This window comes from Lutra lutra, chromosome 14, assembly GCF_902655055.1.
Source record: "Lutra lutra chromosome 14, mLutLut1.2, whole genome shotgun sequence".
Taxonomy (NCBI): domain Eukaryota; kingdom Metazoa; phylum Chordata; class Mammalia; order Carnivora; family Mustelidae; genus Lutra; species Lutra lutra.
This window is the reverse complement of record NC_062291.1, coordinates 3506975-3523974: the sequence shown is the minus strand read 5'-3', so window position 1 is coordinate 3523974 and position 17000 is coordinate 3506975. Positions and strand designations below refer to the sequence as shown.

General features: G+C 46.3%; 1 protein-coding gene across 3 annotated transcripts in view; it reads right to left on the bottom strand.

Moving 5' to 3' along the window:
- DISC1 (DISC1 scaffold protein) overlaps positions 1-17000 on the bottom strand; it is a 380218-nt gene that overhangs the window by 164715 nt on the left and 198503 nt on the right. Inside the window, exon 10 of one of the 3 annotated variants that reach the window (XM_047703001.1) lies at positions 5516-5755. The exons of the other annotated variants lie outside the window; for them this stretch is intronic. Within the exon in view, the coding sequence (XP_047558957.1) occupies positions 5721-5755 (35 nt within the window). The 3' untranslated portion in view covers positions 5516-5720. Of the gene's footprint in view, positions 1-5515; positions 5756-17000 lie in introns of those variants that run through there. 3 annotated transcript variants of the gene reach the window in all.

Genomic DNA, 17000 nt, shown 5'->3' with positions numbered 1-17000 from the left:
GCTAAATTAAAGCCACAAAATGCTAAAAATAAGATAACTCTGAAAAAATACTTATTAAAATGTAATCCAGGGACACCTGGGTGGCTCAGTGGGTTGGGCCTCTGCCTTTAGCTCAGGTCATGATCCCAGGGTCCTGGGATCGAGCCCCGCATAAGGCTCTCTGCTCAGTAGGGAGCCTGCTTCCTCCTCTCTCTCTCTGCCTGCCTCTCTGACTACTTGTGATCTCTGTCTGTCAAATAAATAAATAAAATCTTTTTAAAAAAATCTTTAAAAATGTAATCCAAATCACTTTTTTAAAAAATCAGTCATTTCACTGCTTAAAAAGACCACCAGGCATATCTCAAGTTTATGGAGGAAGGACAACGGCATAATAATCTAGGGGGGGGAAAGCATTAATCGCTAATCTTTAAAATCAGAGTTTGCAATAAATGAATATGACAGCAGAAGTGAAAACACGTCCATCATTCTTGTTTGTCCTCTTTAACAAGTGTGTGTAGCCCTTTCGCTGCCGCCAACTTCCCGAGCTCCTGATGGGAGACAAGTCCGTGCTGCTACTGAGCAAGCTGGAGCTTTGTGGGGCCTGGGGGAGCCACAACCGGCCAACACCCCCGGGTCCGGCAGTGTTCCCAGCATGGGTTCAAGGTCAACAGACAGCTCTGGCCCTCAGAATAACAGGTTGCAGAAGACCAGCCCAAGTTGAGCAGCTGCTGAGCACAAGCTGGTTATATACAGGGCAGGACCATTACCCATGGGATCAGGTGCATTATAGGGAAAAGAAGGGAAGATGGATGTCTGTAACTAGAACTTTCTGCCTAACTGAAAGACTAGGACAAAGAAGGGACTTTCAGATGGCAATGGTTGGTCAGTGTTTTATAATGACCATGACATTGGATGTCTATGGAGCCCCATATCTGTGGAGCACCATGTCTATGGAGCCCCATTTTTCAGGCTGGCTCTTGCCACTGGGAGGAGGAGGGACGGTCCTGCCCCTTTAGTGATAAGAGCCCATGTCTTTGACACCGTGGAGTCCTGCCTTGGGAATGATGTTCCCACAGCAAAATGGCGGCTGGGCATTCAGACGTCTCCTGTGCCTTCCCCATATTCCTTCTCTTCTTTCCATGCCCTGGCAGAAACACACCCATGCCCAGACTCCCAGAACCTCTGGGCCTCCTACACCTACCTTGTATGACTTGTGTAGTATCCCCTAGAGGTTGTTCCTTTTCTAACTTTTTCCTTTTCGAAAGTCAGCCTTGCGTTCAGCTTGTCAGAGGTGAGCTCTCCTCCAGGAACCAAGGACACAGTACAGATTTCACCCAGGAAATGTGGTGACTGCTGAACAAGGTGGGACCCCTCTCGGGAACAAAGGCCCAAACCATTTCATCTCAAGATCTTTATGAAAAGACTCGAACACTGAAAATTTCCAGGCCTCTGGTTTACACAGCTCTTCTCAGGGGCATTTTGGACCTTTTTCACTAGCATACTGGAGACAACCAGCAATCCTGCTTCTGAGTTAAGAAGTGTCTATGTACGTGGATGGACTAGAGGGTATCATGCTTAGCAAAGTAAGTCAACCAGAGAAAGAGAATTATCATATGATCTCCCTGATATGAGGAAGTTGAGAGGCAATGTGAGGGGTTTGGGGATAGGAAAAGGATAAATGAAACAAGATGGGATCGGGAGGGAGACAAACCATGAGAGACTCTTACTCTCACAAAACAAACTGAGGTTGGTGGGGGGGGCGGTGATTGGGTTATGGACATCGGGGAGGGTATGTGCTATGGTAAGTGCTGTGAAGTGTAAACCTGGTGATTCACAGACCTGTACCCCTGGGGCTAATAATACATTATATGTTAACCAAAAAAAAAATTTTTTTTAAGTGTTTATGGAAATGAAGATACTCCCCTGTGGTCGTACACCTTGCAGACAGGTGATCCACTCAGGCCCAACCATCTGCTTCCTTCACTACTTGTCAGTCACTCCCTCCCTCCCTCCCTCTCTCATTCATCCCACCAACCTGATACCCTGAGTATTTGGCTTCCTAGATCCTTCTAGATCCTTCAAGATCAACACTCTCCCTACTAACCTAAAGGACGTCTGTCAGGAATCCAACACTACTGCTTCCTCTTTCCCATCAGGGAAGGGGTGGGGAAGGCAGTACATACCTCAGATCTTGTCCTAATTATTTTCCGGCCCCCATAGCATTTCCCATTACTGGTTCCAAAAATGCATGACTGCTTGCCCTTCTAAAGGCTCTGGATGTGGTTTCATATTATGATCTTCTCCCCTCTCTTGCAAAGTTCGATTACGCTAACAGATGCCTCGAGGCTGCTCAGCGGAGAGAGGCTGACCTAGGCCTGGCCAGGAGCTGGGGAACACCCAGGAGCGCTAGCCTTGCAGCTCCCACCAGGAAAGGGAGGAGAAAAGAGGTAAAAATGCAGGAGATGGGACAGGGAATCAGAGCAGCAGGGTCTGCAGAGAGGAGAGTGATGTGCCGTGGGGGTAGGGGGCAGGTGCTAACCGGGGTTCCTGTGCCCACCACGGAGCGCCAGACTGCATATACGTGGCTTTTTCAAAAGCGGAGATAACTACTTTTTATTCTTCCAGAGATGAATATCTTCTGGGTTTATTTGTTTTTGTTTTCATTTTTTTTCCTGCCTGCCAGCCAGCAAAGCAAAAGCTTTAAAGCTCACTCAGTACCAAACCCCACTCATTGTCAAATAAATGGAGTATCCTACAGTATTAGCCCTGGAATGCTAAGGGGAGGCTGGGGGCTTGCTTCTCTGCCTTCCCCAGAGTGGGGTTTCCAGCATTCTGCTCACTTTCTAGAGACGGTCTTCACCCCAGGAACAAATCAAGGCTCAGTGGGTTAAAAGGAGCTCGTGTCCTTGTACGAAGCCAGACACAGCCTTCTGACTGTTTCCTAACCAGTGCTCCCAGGTCATCAGTTTCTGTTCATTTACAAGGACTTCACGTCTTTTTCCTAAACAAACAGAAGTGTATGGGAAGATCTGTTCTCTGTACCAGCACCCTAGGAGACAAAAGCAGCCAACTGATGGGGACACGACAATACCCCATGGGCCACGGGGCTGGGTGCCAGAGCCTCGTCTTCTCACAAGGATCGAGAATCATTCCTGCTGTCCTGCATGCCCCGGATGGTTCCCCAGCAGCCTGACCAATCAAAAGCATCTCTCCCTCTGACGGGGACGCTCCTAGGTCTTGAAGAGGCGCTCGCTGCTTCTCCTGCGTACCCTGCTACTCCCTCTATTATTATCTTTTTAAACGTAGTTTCAGCTTGGAGCGGCGAGAGCCTTCTACAAAGCAGCCCCAGCTAGTCCACGCTGCCTGTGCTTATCTGAAGCAAAATGGGAACATCAGTCGAATATTAAACAATTGCTTTCTTTAAATCTGTCTCACTTCCTGTCACATGGAATGGCAGTGTGATAGCTAGCCACACATATGAATAAGTAATGAAAGATAAAAAAGGGATTTAAATAAAATACCCTTCATTACCGTGCTGCATTCTATCTGTGGCTAAGAAGACAGCCTTCCAGAGCATTACAGCAAGGTGGGTTTAAGAGGCACACGCGCGCCCTAACGTGCTAGGGAGCCAGAGGCTGGAAGGCAGGCCGGGACGACGGGTGAGGACTATCAAAGAGGAGCATGATTGCGTTGATTTATCTGCTATTTTTACTCTGAATCTTACAGGAATGATGTCCGGTTAATCCAAGTTGATAAATGAAGTGTCGGAAATGCCGTATTTCTTCGGAAGTTTGTCCGGGGCAGCGGTGCCCTTCTCAGGCAGAGGATGCGCAGACCGTAAGCTTTGCCACAGCGCCCTCTTGTGTCCCAAGGACCACAACGACGCTCTTCCCTAACCACCGTCCCCCCCACCCCCGAAACCCTATTATTACTTTAATTACAGATTAATTACACCCTTTCATCAAGGTTAGAAAAAGATTCCACACAAAGCATGACGGCTAGAGAGTCGAAGACATGCTTGTGCCTTTTTTCTTCTTATTGTGACATCATTTCGTTTCAATGCTCTTTCGGGTTAGCGGTTGAGAAGTGGGCTGTAGGGTAAGACGCTCCGTGTTCAAGTCACCGATCTCTGGTTTACAGGCTGTCCTTGGACAAGTTACCAACGTCTCTGTGTCCAGTACCTACCTCCTAGAGCAGCTACCACAGTTAAGGCAAAAGACTTTGAAAGTGCCTGGAAACTTACAAAAAAAAAAAAAAAGGTTAGCCAGTGGGTTACTGTTGTCATTATTGATAAATAAATCAGAGAATTATGTTTGTGCTTCAAGTGACTTTGGAGATAAGTAAGTCCAATCTCCTCATTTTGCAATTGAGAAATCTCCAGTTTGCAGGAGCAAAGTGACCTGCCACAGACACCTATCCACTTTACGGCAGAGCAGGAACAAGAATTCAGGCTTCTGGTTCTAGAAAATCTGAGTCCTTGGTTTCCCCATAGAATGGCTCCTTAGAAAGTGTTCCCTTTGCTCTGAGTGTGCAGGGCACACACTGCTGGAGCAGGGCATGTGCTGGGGGCACATGGGACCCGGAGGACCAGTACTGAGCCTCACTCAAATACCAGGCAGAGGACTGAGCACAGGAGTAATGGGTAATCCCTGTCCACCTTCTATGAAGATGGTATCAGGGTGCTGAGATCTATCATCAAATATGGAGAGAACTGTGAACTACAGTTTACGCAGGAGTACTGGCCTCACATACTTTCAGGGAGCGTAGTACTAGATTCCCAATCCTCCATATCTTCTAAGAGAGTATCTGACTCCAATGGGGAAGGTCCCAGAGAGCCTTGTACGAATGTGGAACAAAGAAGCATGTTGGCTGTGGAACTCACTTCTCTCAGTGAAAGTTTCTGCTCATTTTGTTCTTAAAGAATACACTATACCACAAAAGGACAAATGTAGGATTCCATTCATATGTGGTACCTAGAACAAGCAAATTCATAGAGACAGACAGTGGGACAGAGTTGGCCAGAGGCTGGGGACAGGGGGATGGGGAGATAATGTTTAATGTCTATGGCCAATATTGCCAAGGAAATGTAAGCCAATCTGCAGATTGGTTAGTTCTTTTAAGTCACAAGATGATGTTTATTTTATAGGGGTAAAGATTCCTATATCGTGGATGAAGACTTATAATGCCACAAAGACTTAATGGGGCAACACAACCTCCCCTCAAGTGAACCTTTGTGATTTCTTAACTCCCTTTTGATTTTCTAACAGACCTAATGCTGATGTATAATCACAGGTGTAAACACAATTACTGGTCGATGTGTTTGGCAGTTTGGGGCAAACATGAAGAATGGCCATTAACGAAAGTTACCAGAAAACTCTCTTCTGATGCAAAGACGTGTGAACTCCAAATTTCAAGTATTAGTCTATACCCATTACCAGGTACAGCAAGTCAGCATGTTTGTAGGAAAAGACGAATCGAGGTGGGAAGAAGAGGTTGCTGACCTAGCTCACCCACTCACTAGCAGTAGGGACTGGTCAAGGAGCATGACTTCCCTGGGCCTCACCTTGCTCCTCTCTATGCAGACTTGCTGCATGATCTCTAAAGGCTTTCAAGTCATCGTCCTATGATCCGGGCCAAAAACTGGTCTTGAAGTTTCCATGGCCATGGCTCTCCACAGCTCCTATGTGAAAAACTTCCAGAAAAGATCCAACCGTATTAAGGTTACAGTATCATGCATCAACTTAAAAAAAATTCTTCCTTCTCTGAATGGAATAATCTGCATAAAGAAAGAGTGAATATAGGATTTCACAGATCAAAACAGCAAGAAAGTTGGAGGAACAATGTACAAGATTTTTGTTTGAGATACTCTCCTTAACACCCACTGTTCTTCCTAAACACTAATGCATGCAGTCCAGTGCCACAAAAAACCGCCATTGCATCCCCTCAGGTTTTTTGGCAGTAGCAATATGCAGAAAATGGGGGCAACTCTGGTGAGCCACATAAATGAAAAACCAAGACTTTCACAAATCCAGACTAGAAAGCAAGAGCGTGATGCAGGGGGGAAAGAATGAACAATGCTAAAATTTCTACCTGCTTCATCTGAAATTTCCCCCTCAGAAATCAGATTAATGGGGCACCTGGGTGGCTTAGTTGGTTAAGTATCTGACTCTTGATTTTGGCTCAGGTCATGATCTCAGGGTTGTGGGATCGAGCCCCACGTCGGGCTCTGTGCTGGGTGTGGAGCCTGCTTGGGATTCTCTCTCTCTCTCTCTCTCTGCCCCATCCAGCCAGCTCACACACACACACACACTCTCTCTCTCTCTCTCTCTCTCTCTCTCCCTCTCTCTAAAAAAATTTAAAAAACAAAATAGATTAAAAAAAAAAAAGAAACAGGGACGCCTGGGTGGCTCAGTTGGGTTAAGCAGCTGCCTTCGGCTCAGGTCATGATCCCAGCGTCCTGGGATCGAGTCCCGCATCGGGCTCCTTGCTCGTCAGGGAACCTGCTTCTCCCTCTGCCTCTGCCTGCCATTCTGTCTGCCTGTGCTCGCTCTCTCTCCCTCGCTCTCTCTGACAAATAAATAAATAAAATCTTAAAAAAAAATAAATAAAATAAAATAAAAAAAAGAAATCAGGATAATGAAAAATTATGAGGATCATTTTGGAAGCATGGTGAGTTGAGGTCATTTTGTATGACGAAAGCTACGTTTGAGCTCAGATGTTCCTATCTTGCTGGCTGGTTATGCTCTGCCAACAGATGCATGAAAAAGGATCTTCATTTTAAAAATCTACAGAACAAGCCATCATATCCCTTTTGTATGGACAGGCACCAAAGCTAGAATTCCCCTACACAAGAGCGGGGGTGGTCTTCTCTTTGGGGTCCAGTGATTTCCCCAAGGAAAGGAAGAACTGAATCCCCCCTTTGATTCTGAGTGCGCTCTCATGGATTTCTGATTCAGACCGGTTCCTTCCCTCCCCACCACGCCTCAGGGGACTGGAAGTACACTTGGCACTGGCAGCAGCTTCCTTTTCTTCTCACAGAGAGTAGAGACAAGGGACTCATTACCCTACTTTCTTAAAAAGTTCAGGACAAAGAAACAAATGAACTCGTCCAAGGATTCCGGTATTGGAAAGAAGTTGTGATCTGCCTCCTGACAGTTTATGAGTTTAATCTACGCAGCAGGTCTGAAGGAAACCATACCGTCGTATTAAAATGTAATGGTTCAAATCTATCTGAAATCCACCTGAAACTATACGTCTGTTGAAAGAATCTGTATAAACTATGTCAATCACAACTGAATTTTTTATAACTTAATTTTTATTAGTCCAATATTTCCGTGTCAATGAAGCTGCAGGCCCCGCGGAGACGTCATTCCCAACTTTGTACAAGCTGACGCTTCTTTACAAGCTAATGTAGATACGTCTGTCATTTGTTATCCCTTATCAAACGGGGGGTGACAAACTTGTCATATGGAAACCACATGCTCTTTTGAGAGTCGGGCAAAGCTGGTTTCAAACGCTAGTTCTGTCACTCATGAACATGGGCACGTCATACCCGCACAGACCTCGGCTGCAGCAAACCGCATACATTAGTGTCCGTCCTTCAAGGAGAAGCAAACGAAATGCTGTGCACACAGGACTCCCAGCTGGGCCTGGCCACAGGTCCCAGTAAATGGCAGTTGCTGCCACCACTCCTCCCACACCGCAAGTCATTCTGAGATGATCCCATCCGTGTTATGAAAATAACTGCCCGGTGAGGTGTTTTTTCCAATGCAATGAAACATCCAAATGTTTCCCAGGTCATGCAAAGTGACTCGGGGACATGCATTAAGTCCTCTACAAGGAAAACTAGGAACGAGGAAAGTCCCACTGGGTCTGCTTCTACAGCATTAAGGAAGGGTTGCCTGAACGCTGCCTTCAAGTAGTAAAATAGTATCGGACAATCAGACCCAAAACACTCGATGTGAAGACAAAAATGACATCTAAAGACCAGATAGGGAAAAATCCACCAAGCTTTTTTTTTTTTTTTTAAGATTTTATTTATTTATTTGACAGAGAGAGATCACAAGTAGACGGAGGCAGGCAGAGAGAGAGAGAGAGGGAAGCAGGCACCCCGCTGAGCAGAGAGCCCGATGTGGGACTCGATCCCAGAACCCCGAGATCATGACCTGAGCAAAGGCAGCGGCTTAACCCACTGAGCCACCCAGGTGCACCCCCACCAAGCTTTTTATAGGCAGGCTATGATTTGCTACAGGGTACTCTCAAATAGCTAAAACCCAATAATTTACTAAGCAATGAACACTAAATATCATTTCTAAGTCATTTCTAAGAGGTGCACCTCTTTAGAGTTCAAACACGTCGCAGAAGGGACTTCCACAAGGGAAGCAGTTGCCATGAGGGACAAAGGCACCGGGAAGGCTCCGCTCAAAGGCAGAATCCCATTCCCGCTCTGCCTACTGAGAGCCACCTGCGCTCCTTCCAGTCAGTCCTTCCTCCCGTCGACGGTACTCACACAAGGTTATCTTGTAAGTCAGAAATTAAATCATGATCATAAAGCATGATTATCTGTAAAGTTATAGAACTGTTATTAATTCGTTGTGTTTTAGAGCCTACTCATACTACCCAGCGAGAGACGCACTGATAAATCTTCAAGAATTTTTTCTTAAAGATTTTTACTCATTTATTGACAGACAGAGATCACAAGTAGGACAGAGAGGCAGGCAGAGGAGGTAGAGAGGAGGAAGCAGGCTCCCCGCTGAGCAAGGAAAGAAAGCCCAATGTAGGGCTCGATCCAGGACCCTGGGTTCATGATCTGAGCCGAAGCAGAAGGCGATGCTAACCACTGAGCCACCCAGGTGCCCAAATCTTTGAGAATCTTAAAGCTAATTATTAAACCATGGGTAGCTTAAAGTCAGCCACAATCGGAGCATTATACCATGGAAATGGCAGACGTTGCAAATCAAGGTTTTGTTTTGTTTTTTCATTTTTTCTAGTGAGCTGGTTATTAAACATTTACCAACACACCACGGGCTCTAGTTAATATTATAAACACAGGAACTTTCCTAAGCCAACAGATGAGTGAGCAGAAGTCCAGGGAAAAGGAATCTACTGTGAGGTGATAAATGTCGATCAGATCCGTAAAGAAGCATTGCATCAGAGAGAATGGACATGGGGTTAACCCATGATTAGACATGTTAAATCAAAAGGTGAGAAAAAATATTCACTTTATAAGAAATGCAAGTAATATGAGAACATGCTTCAAGGTAAAAATGGAAAAATAACACAAGTTACTACAATCTTTCATACCTCTTATGGTCTGAATTTGCTTTTTTAAGTTCTTTTGGAATATTACACTGACATCAGAAAGGATGAATGCCCAACTTTTGCATCAACATGGACGGTACCGGAGGAGATTATGCTGCGTGAAATTAGTCAAGCGGAGAGAGTCAAGTATCATATGGTTTCACTTACTTGTGGAACATAAGGAATAACACGGAGGACATTAGGAGAAGGAAAGGAAAAGTGAATTGGGGGAAATCGGGGGCAGGGGGGGAACAAACCATGTGAGATTGTGGACTCTGAGAAACAAACTGAGGGTTTTAGAGGGGAGGGGGTGGGGGGTTGGGTGAGCTGGTGGTGGGTATTGAGGGTGGCACTTACTGCATGGAGCACTGGGTGTGTGCATAACAATGAATTCTGTTACACTGAAAAGAAATTAAATTAAAATGTCTTTAAAAAGCTTTTATTCTTTAAGTAATCTACACCCAGCATGGGGCCTGAACTCACAAGCCCCAGATCAAGAGTCACACGCTGGACAGACTGAGCCAGCCAGGCGCCCTGGTCTGAAGTTGATTTTGGGTGGCATCATCAGTTGCATAATCATTAAGATCTACCAAAATGTAAGACAAGTTGAAAAAAAAAAATAGACAAATGTACAGAAGACTTAGAGCCTGCTGCTGTGAAACCGGGGTGGGGGGATATCAAAGAAGTAAATAATACTAGCTTTGAGAACGACTCGGCAGGGATGCCTCTCTGGAAAAGGAGCTTCCAAAGCAACAACAAAAACTTGTCAAAAACAATGTCAGGAAAGTCTCTTAAGACACCAAAAATGTAAGAAACCTTCACCTGAAGGACACCACATCACGGATTTTCGTTGGACAGATGACTGTCTACACCCTGAAGGATCGCCTTTCCTGCAGGGTCTGCCCCAGAGAGCCGAACAAAACCCCTAGTGCTAATGTCGGGGTTAGCACTTACATGTGCGGACACGAGGAGGAACAGAGGAAATACAGGTGTGGACTCGGAACGTACAAAACGCAGGAGAAAGACTGTTTCATTACATGCCATTCAAAGGCAAAAATGCCCTTGGAAAATGCTGACGAGGTGCGACCATCTTCAGAGGCTTGTCCGAGAAGGCCATCTGGATTTCCGCCAGACTCATGCTGCATCCTGCTGTCTGCCCTGTGGGGGGGCCAGACTTGGACCCCACCAGCTCTGCGCCGGGCTCAGGTGACTCCACATCTATGTCGTGCGGCAGGGACTGTCTACACTCGGAAAGGTTTGCCCGATTCAAGGAATGGACAGGTGAGAAATAACTCTCACTCGAGTCAGACTTCAGTTTTTATAAGTACTCCCGACGACCCACAAAATGAGGGAGGAGAGGGACATAAAATGCTGGGTAGTGATAAGTCTGAGGAGAGAAGTGAGTTTACTGCCTTCGGTGGGCCAAAATGGAACGACTTGGGAGCAAGGACAGGAAAGAAATGTGAACTTTTCGTATCTGCTCAAGTCCGAGGAGGTTTTAACATGCCTCTATCTGTCTCTCACACACACATCACAGACAGACAGACCACACACACACGCACACACACACCCCACAGAGAATATTATTACCCCCTAAAAAAAATCCTTTTTTGGCTCTATCATTATGTTGAGTGTGTCTTCAGGTGAGAGTACTATACATTCTTAATAAACTAGAAAATCAATCAGATGTCAGAGTCCTTAAAGTTTAGTAGTCTTATGGATTAACTTGCAATAAAATGTAAACTATTTACAACCCGTTTAGGTTTGTGAACGTGAAATAGGAAGGAAAAAAAAAAAAAACACCCACTACCTTTCTTAATGGAACCACTTACATTCGGGTTCTCTAAAACTCTTTTCTGTCATTGTTTTCGACAATTTCTTAAAGACACCACTACACTGTACCCTTGATTGCCAGATTTCGGTGGCACGGATAGAACATGGCTCCCTAAATCCAGGTGAAAGCACAACATACAATTTCCTTCAAGACCAAGTCTTTTATAGCTGATAAAAGCAGGGGGTCACTTTGCCAGAGGATCCCACATGCCCTCTGACCGAAGTTGGGGGGCTAGATGATGAGATAGAGGGAGGATCCCCAGCTCACGGCCCCTCTGGATCCCCAGACTTCGCCTAACTCAGAATTGGCAGGAGAGCCCCTGCTTCCTGCCTCCCCGGGGCTCAGAGAGCCCCACCATCTGATGGTGCTTCTTAAGAAGAAGAAGAAGAAGAAAAAAAAAACTCAATCAAATGCAAAAGAACAAATAAATAAGAGGTACGCAGAGATCTGCTTTTCGAGCAAGCCAGAAGAGATTTTAATGCAACAAAAGATTTTGAAGTCAGCATAACATGGAGAAACACAGAAATACAGCAGGGTAAACAGACTTAGGGAATTGGTAAAGAAACAAGAAGAAATATTCACATAGACACAGGGAGCTATGCAAAAGTCTTGGGCAAAAGAACTATAAACACAAGGTTGTTTTCAAGCTGAAATTTCTGAAGGATGCTGGTCTCCAGAATGTGTCTGGTAAAGAGATGAGGCTTGCAGAGATGAGACAGTGAGCTCAGACACCGTTCCCCAGGGTCCCTCGGGAGTGGGTTACAAGAGTTACAGAATGTGTTTTAAAATAGAAAGTGAGGGGCGCCTGGGTGGCTCAGTGGGTTAAGCCGCTGCCTTCGGCTCAGGTCATGATCTCAGAGTCCTGGGTTCGAGCCCCGCATCGGGCTCTCTGCTCAGCAGGGAGCCTGCTTCCTCCTCTCTCTCTGCCTGCCTCTCTGCCTGCTTGTGATCTATCTGTCAAATAAAAAAAATAAAAATAAAAATAAAAAATAAAATAAAATAGAAAGTGACTTCTGGACTTTGAAGGCTTTTCCTGAAAACCACTGACGGATCAATGCCATGCGTCAAGGTCACCCCGCAGCCCCTCAGTGTCTTATATCCAGGACTCCCTTGCAGACATTTCCACTTTCTCCGGATACCCGGCAGGAGAACATGCAAGGAACCGTGCAGGAGACATGAAACTACCAACAAGGACAGGGGCGTGAGAGTCAGGCAGCGCCTGCTGTATTCCCTGGAGAACTTGAACATGAGGAGGAAACTCGGACTTTGAAGCACTTTTTTTTTAAATAAATGAAAAAAGAGAAATGACAGGAGACGGTTCTGAATTCTAGCCTCAGTTGAACAACAAAAAAACCATGTGACACGGTCAGTGAGTGGAATGGGAAGTAGGGAGGCTGGGAAAGAACAAAGAGGAGGCAGGGAGGCCGGAACCAAACAGCCAAGCACGAGGATGGGACGCGGGCCACCAGCTCTGCACAGAAATCAGGACGTGGCCCTCTTCCCCAGACTTAATAGTCAAATAGAGCCCCAAGAAAAGTAGCCAGATTTACCCAACTGAGGTTTGGTGATCAGCTATAAATTAATTGCCAACGAGCTAGACCTCAGAGTCATCTGGCGAGCTCTGACAAAAGTGCCGAGTCCCATTGCCGACCTGGAGCACAGTGCCCAAGGGGGTTGGGATACGCGCTGAGGGCGCAGGGCACTGGCTCCAATGTCCCAGAACCAGACAGGAGCATCCAGCAGGCGCTATGTTACAGGGCAATCAAATCACTGATTGTTCGTAAAAACCTGAGCTCTTTTCGTTCTTTGTCGAAACAGCTGAATTAGCACAGATGGTTGTTTGTTTTGAGGTTCTGCAGGCTCAATGTAAAGGCCCCGAGGGCAGTCAGACGGGGGGGGGGGGGGATGCACTTCTACCCCTGGGGTCTGACCTGGGCGCATAGCTGAGCCAGCCTCAATGGCCCACAGGAAGAATCTGACTTCAAGAGGGGGCGCAGCAGTTGCTGGGCACCGAGGCTCCTCTCCGTCCACCTTTTAGAGAGCACTTGGAAGCTACAAGCTCAGAAACAGAGCAGCGTTCTTGGATGTGAGGGACACCTGCCCAGCAGCCGGGTCTCTGCCTCCCCGTGGACCATGAGAAACCACTTCTGCCCTTGGGCTGTGCCCATTCCAGAAGAGAGGGAACAGACTCCAGTCGCCTCCAGGTTCCAGCTCAAAGTTCTAGATTACTGTTGGCCCATGTGAGCTGTAAACTCACAGCATCACCAAATACCACTGCCCAGGTCCTTGTGGAAGATCTGGTCCGAACCCTTACTTTTGCTGTGAGAAGACCTAGGTCCAGAGGTTGAAACCCCATGGCGAGTGCTACCTGGCTGGGCAGGGGTTTAGGGGAGCAGAGCAAGACCCACATGTCGTGGCTCCCCCCCCTCCCTCCCCTGTGGACCCTCCACACCCCATGAAGGAATTGACACCACGCATTCCCCTTTCTGGTAGTGGATTCAGTGACAATCATCCGGGTAATCAAATATAAACTTTTAAAATCAATTAAACAAACCACGGCTTTCCCATGAGGCTAGCCTCACTCATTTGGTCCACAAACGACTCTCGGAAAACTGTAGAATAGAAAGAGTGCTGTTTTCATTTCTAAGCCGGACTATACTTAAAGGCTGTGGCTGACCGCGGAGAACCTGGGTCACGGATCGCCCCTCGGTGAGGACATATGAAGGGAAATACCCTGTCTTCGGCTCCCCGCCAAGCAGAGCTGGGCACCTCTAGCACAGCCCGGTCAGAACGTGGGCAGCTGCCCGGGGTCGCATCTACTCGAAGACCCTGCAGCCTCCGTGGGCTGTGTCCAGCCAGAAGTTATTGCCTCCGGGCACAAGGGTATGAACCCACAGCAGGAACACAGGAGGAAATCAATGCGTGGGAACTAATCGGGCATGCACTAACTAAAAGAACATATGAGTAAACCATTACTAACATAATGAAGAAAGATGGCTACTGAGTTGTTGGAAACACTGGTTTTCAAACATCCTCTGCATTATCCATGGCACTGGACTCAGTAACCCAGAGAAGCAGGGGGCAGGCACATGAGAAGGGTGCTGAATGGTCCCCACGCTCCCAGAATCGTCACCATCTTCTTCCCTCCCAATTCACAGCCCCAAGTTTCCCTCCTGCTTTATACCTTCCCACAGGACAGGACTCCTAGAATTTCAATACACTGTGGCCCATAAATATATGGGATCCAGCTAAGAGTGCATAAAGGTCACCCTCCAAATGAAGCAACCCACCTCCCGCCCGATCATTCTAGCAGCTAATGAACTGTTTTGACTCACACTAGCTCGACAAACATTGTATGAATTTAAGTCCTCGGAAGCCTTCACATGCACGTCAAGCCAAAAACAAAGCTGTAAGTGTGGTAGCTGGGTAATTCCAAGGAGAGTTACGGCCTAGGTTCGCGATGCTCACATTCTAAGGGCAACTTCAGGATTGGAATGTAAACAGGAGGGTGGCTGTTTGATTTGGATATTACATCAAACTAATGGGTGACCTAGCGAGGAGGATCTCTTTCAAGAATGTGTGCGTGAAGGTCTTCAGAGAGAAAAGATGCAGCCTGGGTTTTTCAGACTTTGCACCAAGTTCCCAATCTGGGAACTTGTGTGGTCTGTGAAATGGATCAATCAGAGAAAAAGGAGAAAAAGAGGCACATTTTTTTGGATATAATCATCCATAAGATAATCTCATAGCTAGCAAAAGAAATCTTAGTTAGGAAATAGAGAGCATACAAGAGTTTTAGCTTTACAACATGAATCGTACCTCAATTTTACTCATATTCCTGACCCCTGCCTTCTAGGACATGTGGCTTAAGGGTTACATTCTGAATACAAGAGGGAGTGCTTAGTGAAGAGGGAGCAAAAGGATAAGGGGAATTTCAAGTTTGGCGGGGGGAGAGATCATTTTCATGAAAATCAAGTTTAATTGCTTGTATCAAATGAGGAACATTTTATCACTATGGTTGAAATCACTCAAGCTCATTTATAGAAAAGCACTATTTAAATATGACTTTCTTCTGTGATTCTTTACACTCCACTACAAAATTAATGAAGAAGCCTAGAATAAGGTATGAGGTTTCAGAAGTGTCATTCACCAGTTGAAGAATTTGCAAAAAACAAAATTAAAAATAGAGCTTCCCTATGACCCTGCAACTGCACTACTGGGTATTTACCCCAAAGATACAGATGTAGTGAAAAGAAGGGCCATCTGTACCCCAATGTTCATAGCAGCAATGGCCACGGTCGCCAAACTGTGGAAAGAACCAAGATGCCCTTCAATGGACGAATGGATAAGGAAGATGTGGTCCATATACACTATGGAGTATTATGCCTCTATCAGAAAGGATGAATCCCCAACTTTTGTATCAACATGGATGGGACTGGAAGAGATGATGCTGAGTGAAATAAGTCAAGCAGAGAGAGCCAATTATCATATGGTTTCGCTTACTTGTGGAGCATAAGGAATAACACGGAGGACACTGGGAGATGGGAGAGGAGAAGTGAGTTGGGGAAAATCGGAGGGGGAGACGAACTATGAGAGACTGTGGGCTCTGAGAAACAAACTGAGGGTTTTGGAGGGTCGGGGGAGCCTGGTGGTGGGTATTGAGGAGGGCACAGATTGCACGGAGCACTGGGTGTGGTGCATAAACAATGAATCTTGGAACACTGAAAAAATAAAATTAAAAAAATAAATACTAAAAAAATCTAACATGTGACAAATGAACATTGCAAATTAGAACTAAAAAGAAAGAAAGAAAAGGAAAGAAACTGCCTTGACGTTGAAGACCCAACATTAAAAAAAAGAAAAACCCACTCAGGAAATGCCTTTCCCCGTCTAAAAAATTTCTTAGGTTCTTCGGTCACATACACCAAATATGTGACATACCCCACACAACATGGAATTACAGAAACAACTTTGAAGTCTGGGACGCAAAGCTGAACATAAGAAAATAGAAGACGGTCCTGCAAAGATTCATTAAAGGATGAAAAGCCAAGAGCAGGTGGGATACACAAAAATTCGTAATTGCAGCCAGGTGTTTTATTGGGAGTTTCACACGTGTTCGTCTGCATGTTACATAAGAGAATGACATATATGTAGTAGTGTGACATCACATATATGCAGTTGAACATTTAATACGGGTAGCAGTGGGTACGCATGCGAGGAGTTACACACAGAATTCACAATCAAACAGGCAATCTCTCAAAAGTTTTACACATTTTACAGTATCCTATCTAGTACAGTCTATATTCTCATCTATACTGCCTCAGTTACTCCTCTCAGTGACCGTGCCAGACCTGCCTTCATGCTATCGGTGCAGGATCTGAGGGTCAGACAGGAGGAAGTCGGATGACTGAGACGCCATCGAATGACCAGCAGGAGGCCAGCCCGAATCAAAGCTCACTCAGGTCCAGCAGGCAGCGAAGCCTGTGGGGAAGCTGACCTCCTGCACTGCCTTTATTTCTTAGTTCGTGGGCTGCTTGTCCACCCAGGGCAACGATCCCCCTGGAGGCTCCGTGGGACCCCACGTCCAGCACTGCCACCACCACCACGAGGTTTGCCATGCCAAACACGTGCCTTGGTGGCATGGCCCCTTCTCCGGGGTGCTGCTACACTCCCCCCAACCCTCTGCATTAGACGGCAGATTATTATTGTCCATTGAGCTGTAAAGGAGGTAGTGAAGGGAGGCCTTTCTAGGCTCATGAGAGCACTGGGCTCCCCAAAATTCAAGCTCTATCACAAAAATCAGGGACCCGGGCAAGGAAGACACGGAGCCACCCCCCAGCCAGGACAGGGGAGCCCACCTTCAGCCCACCAGCTCTCCATGATCGGTCCC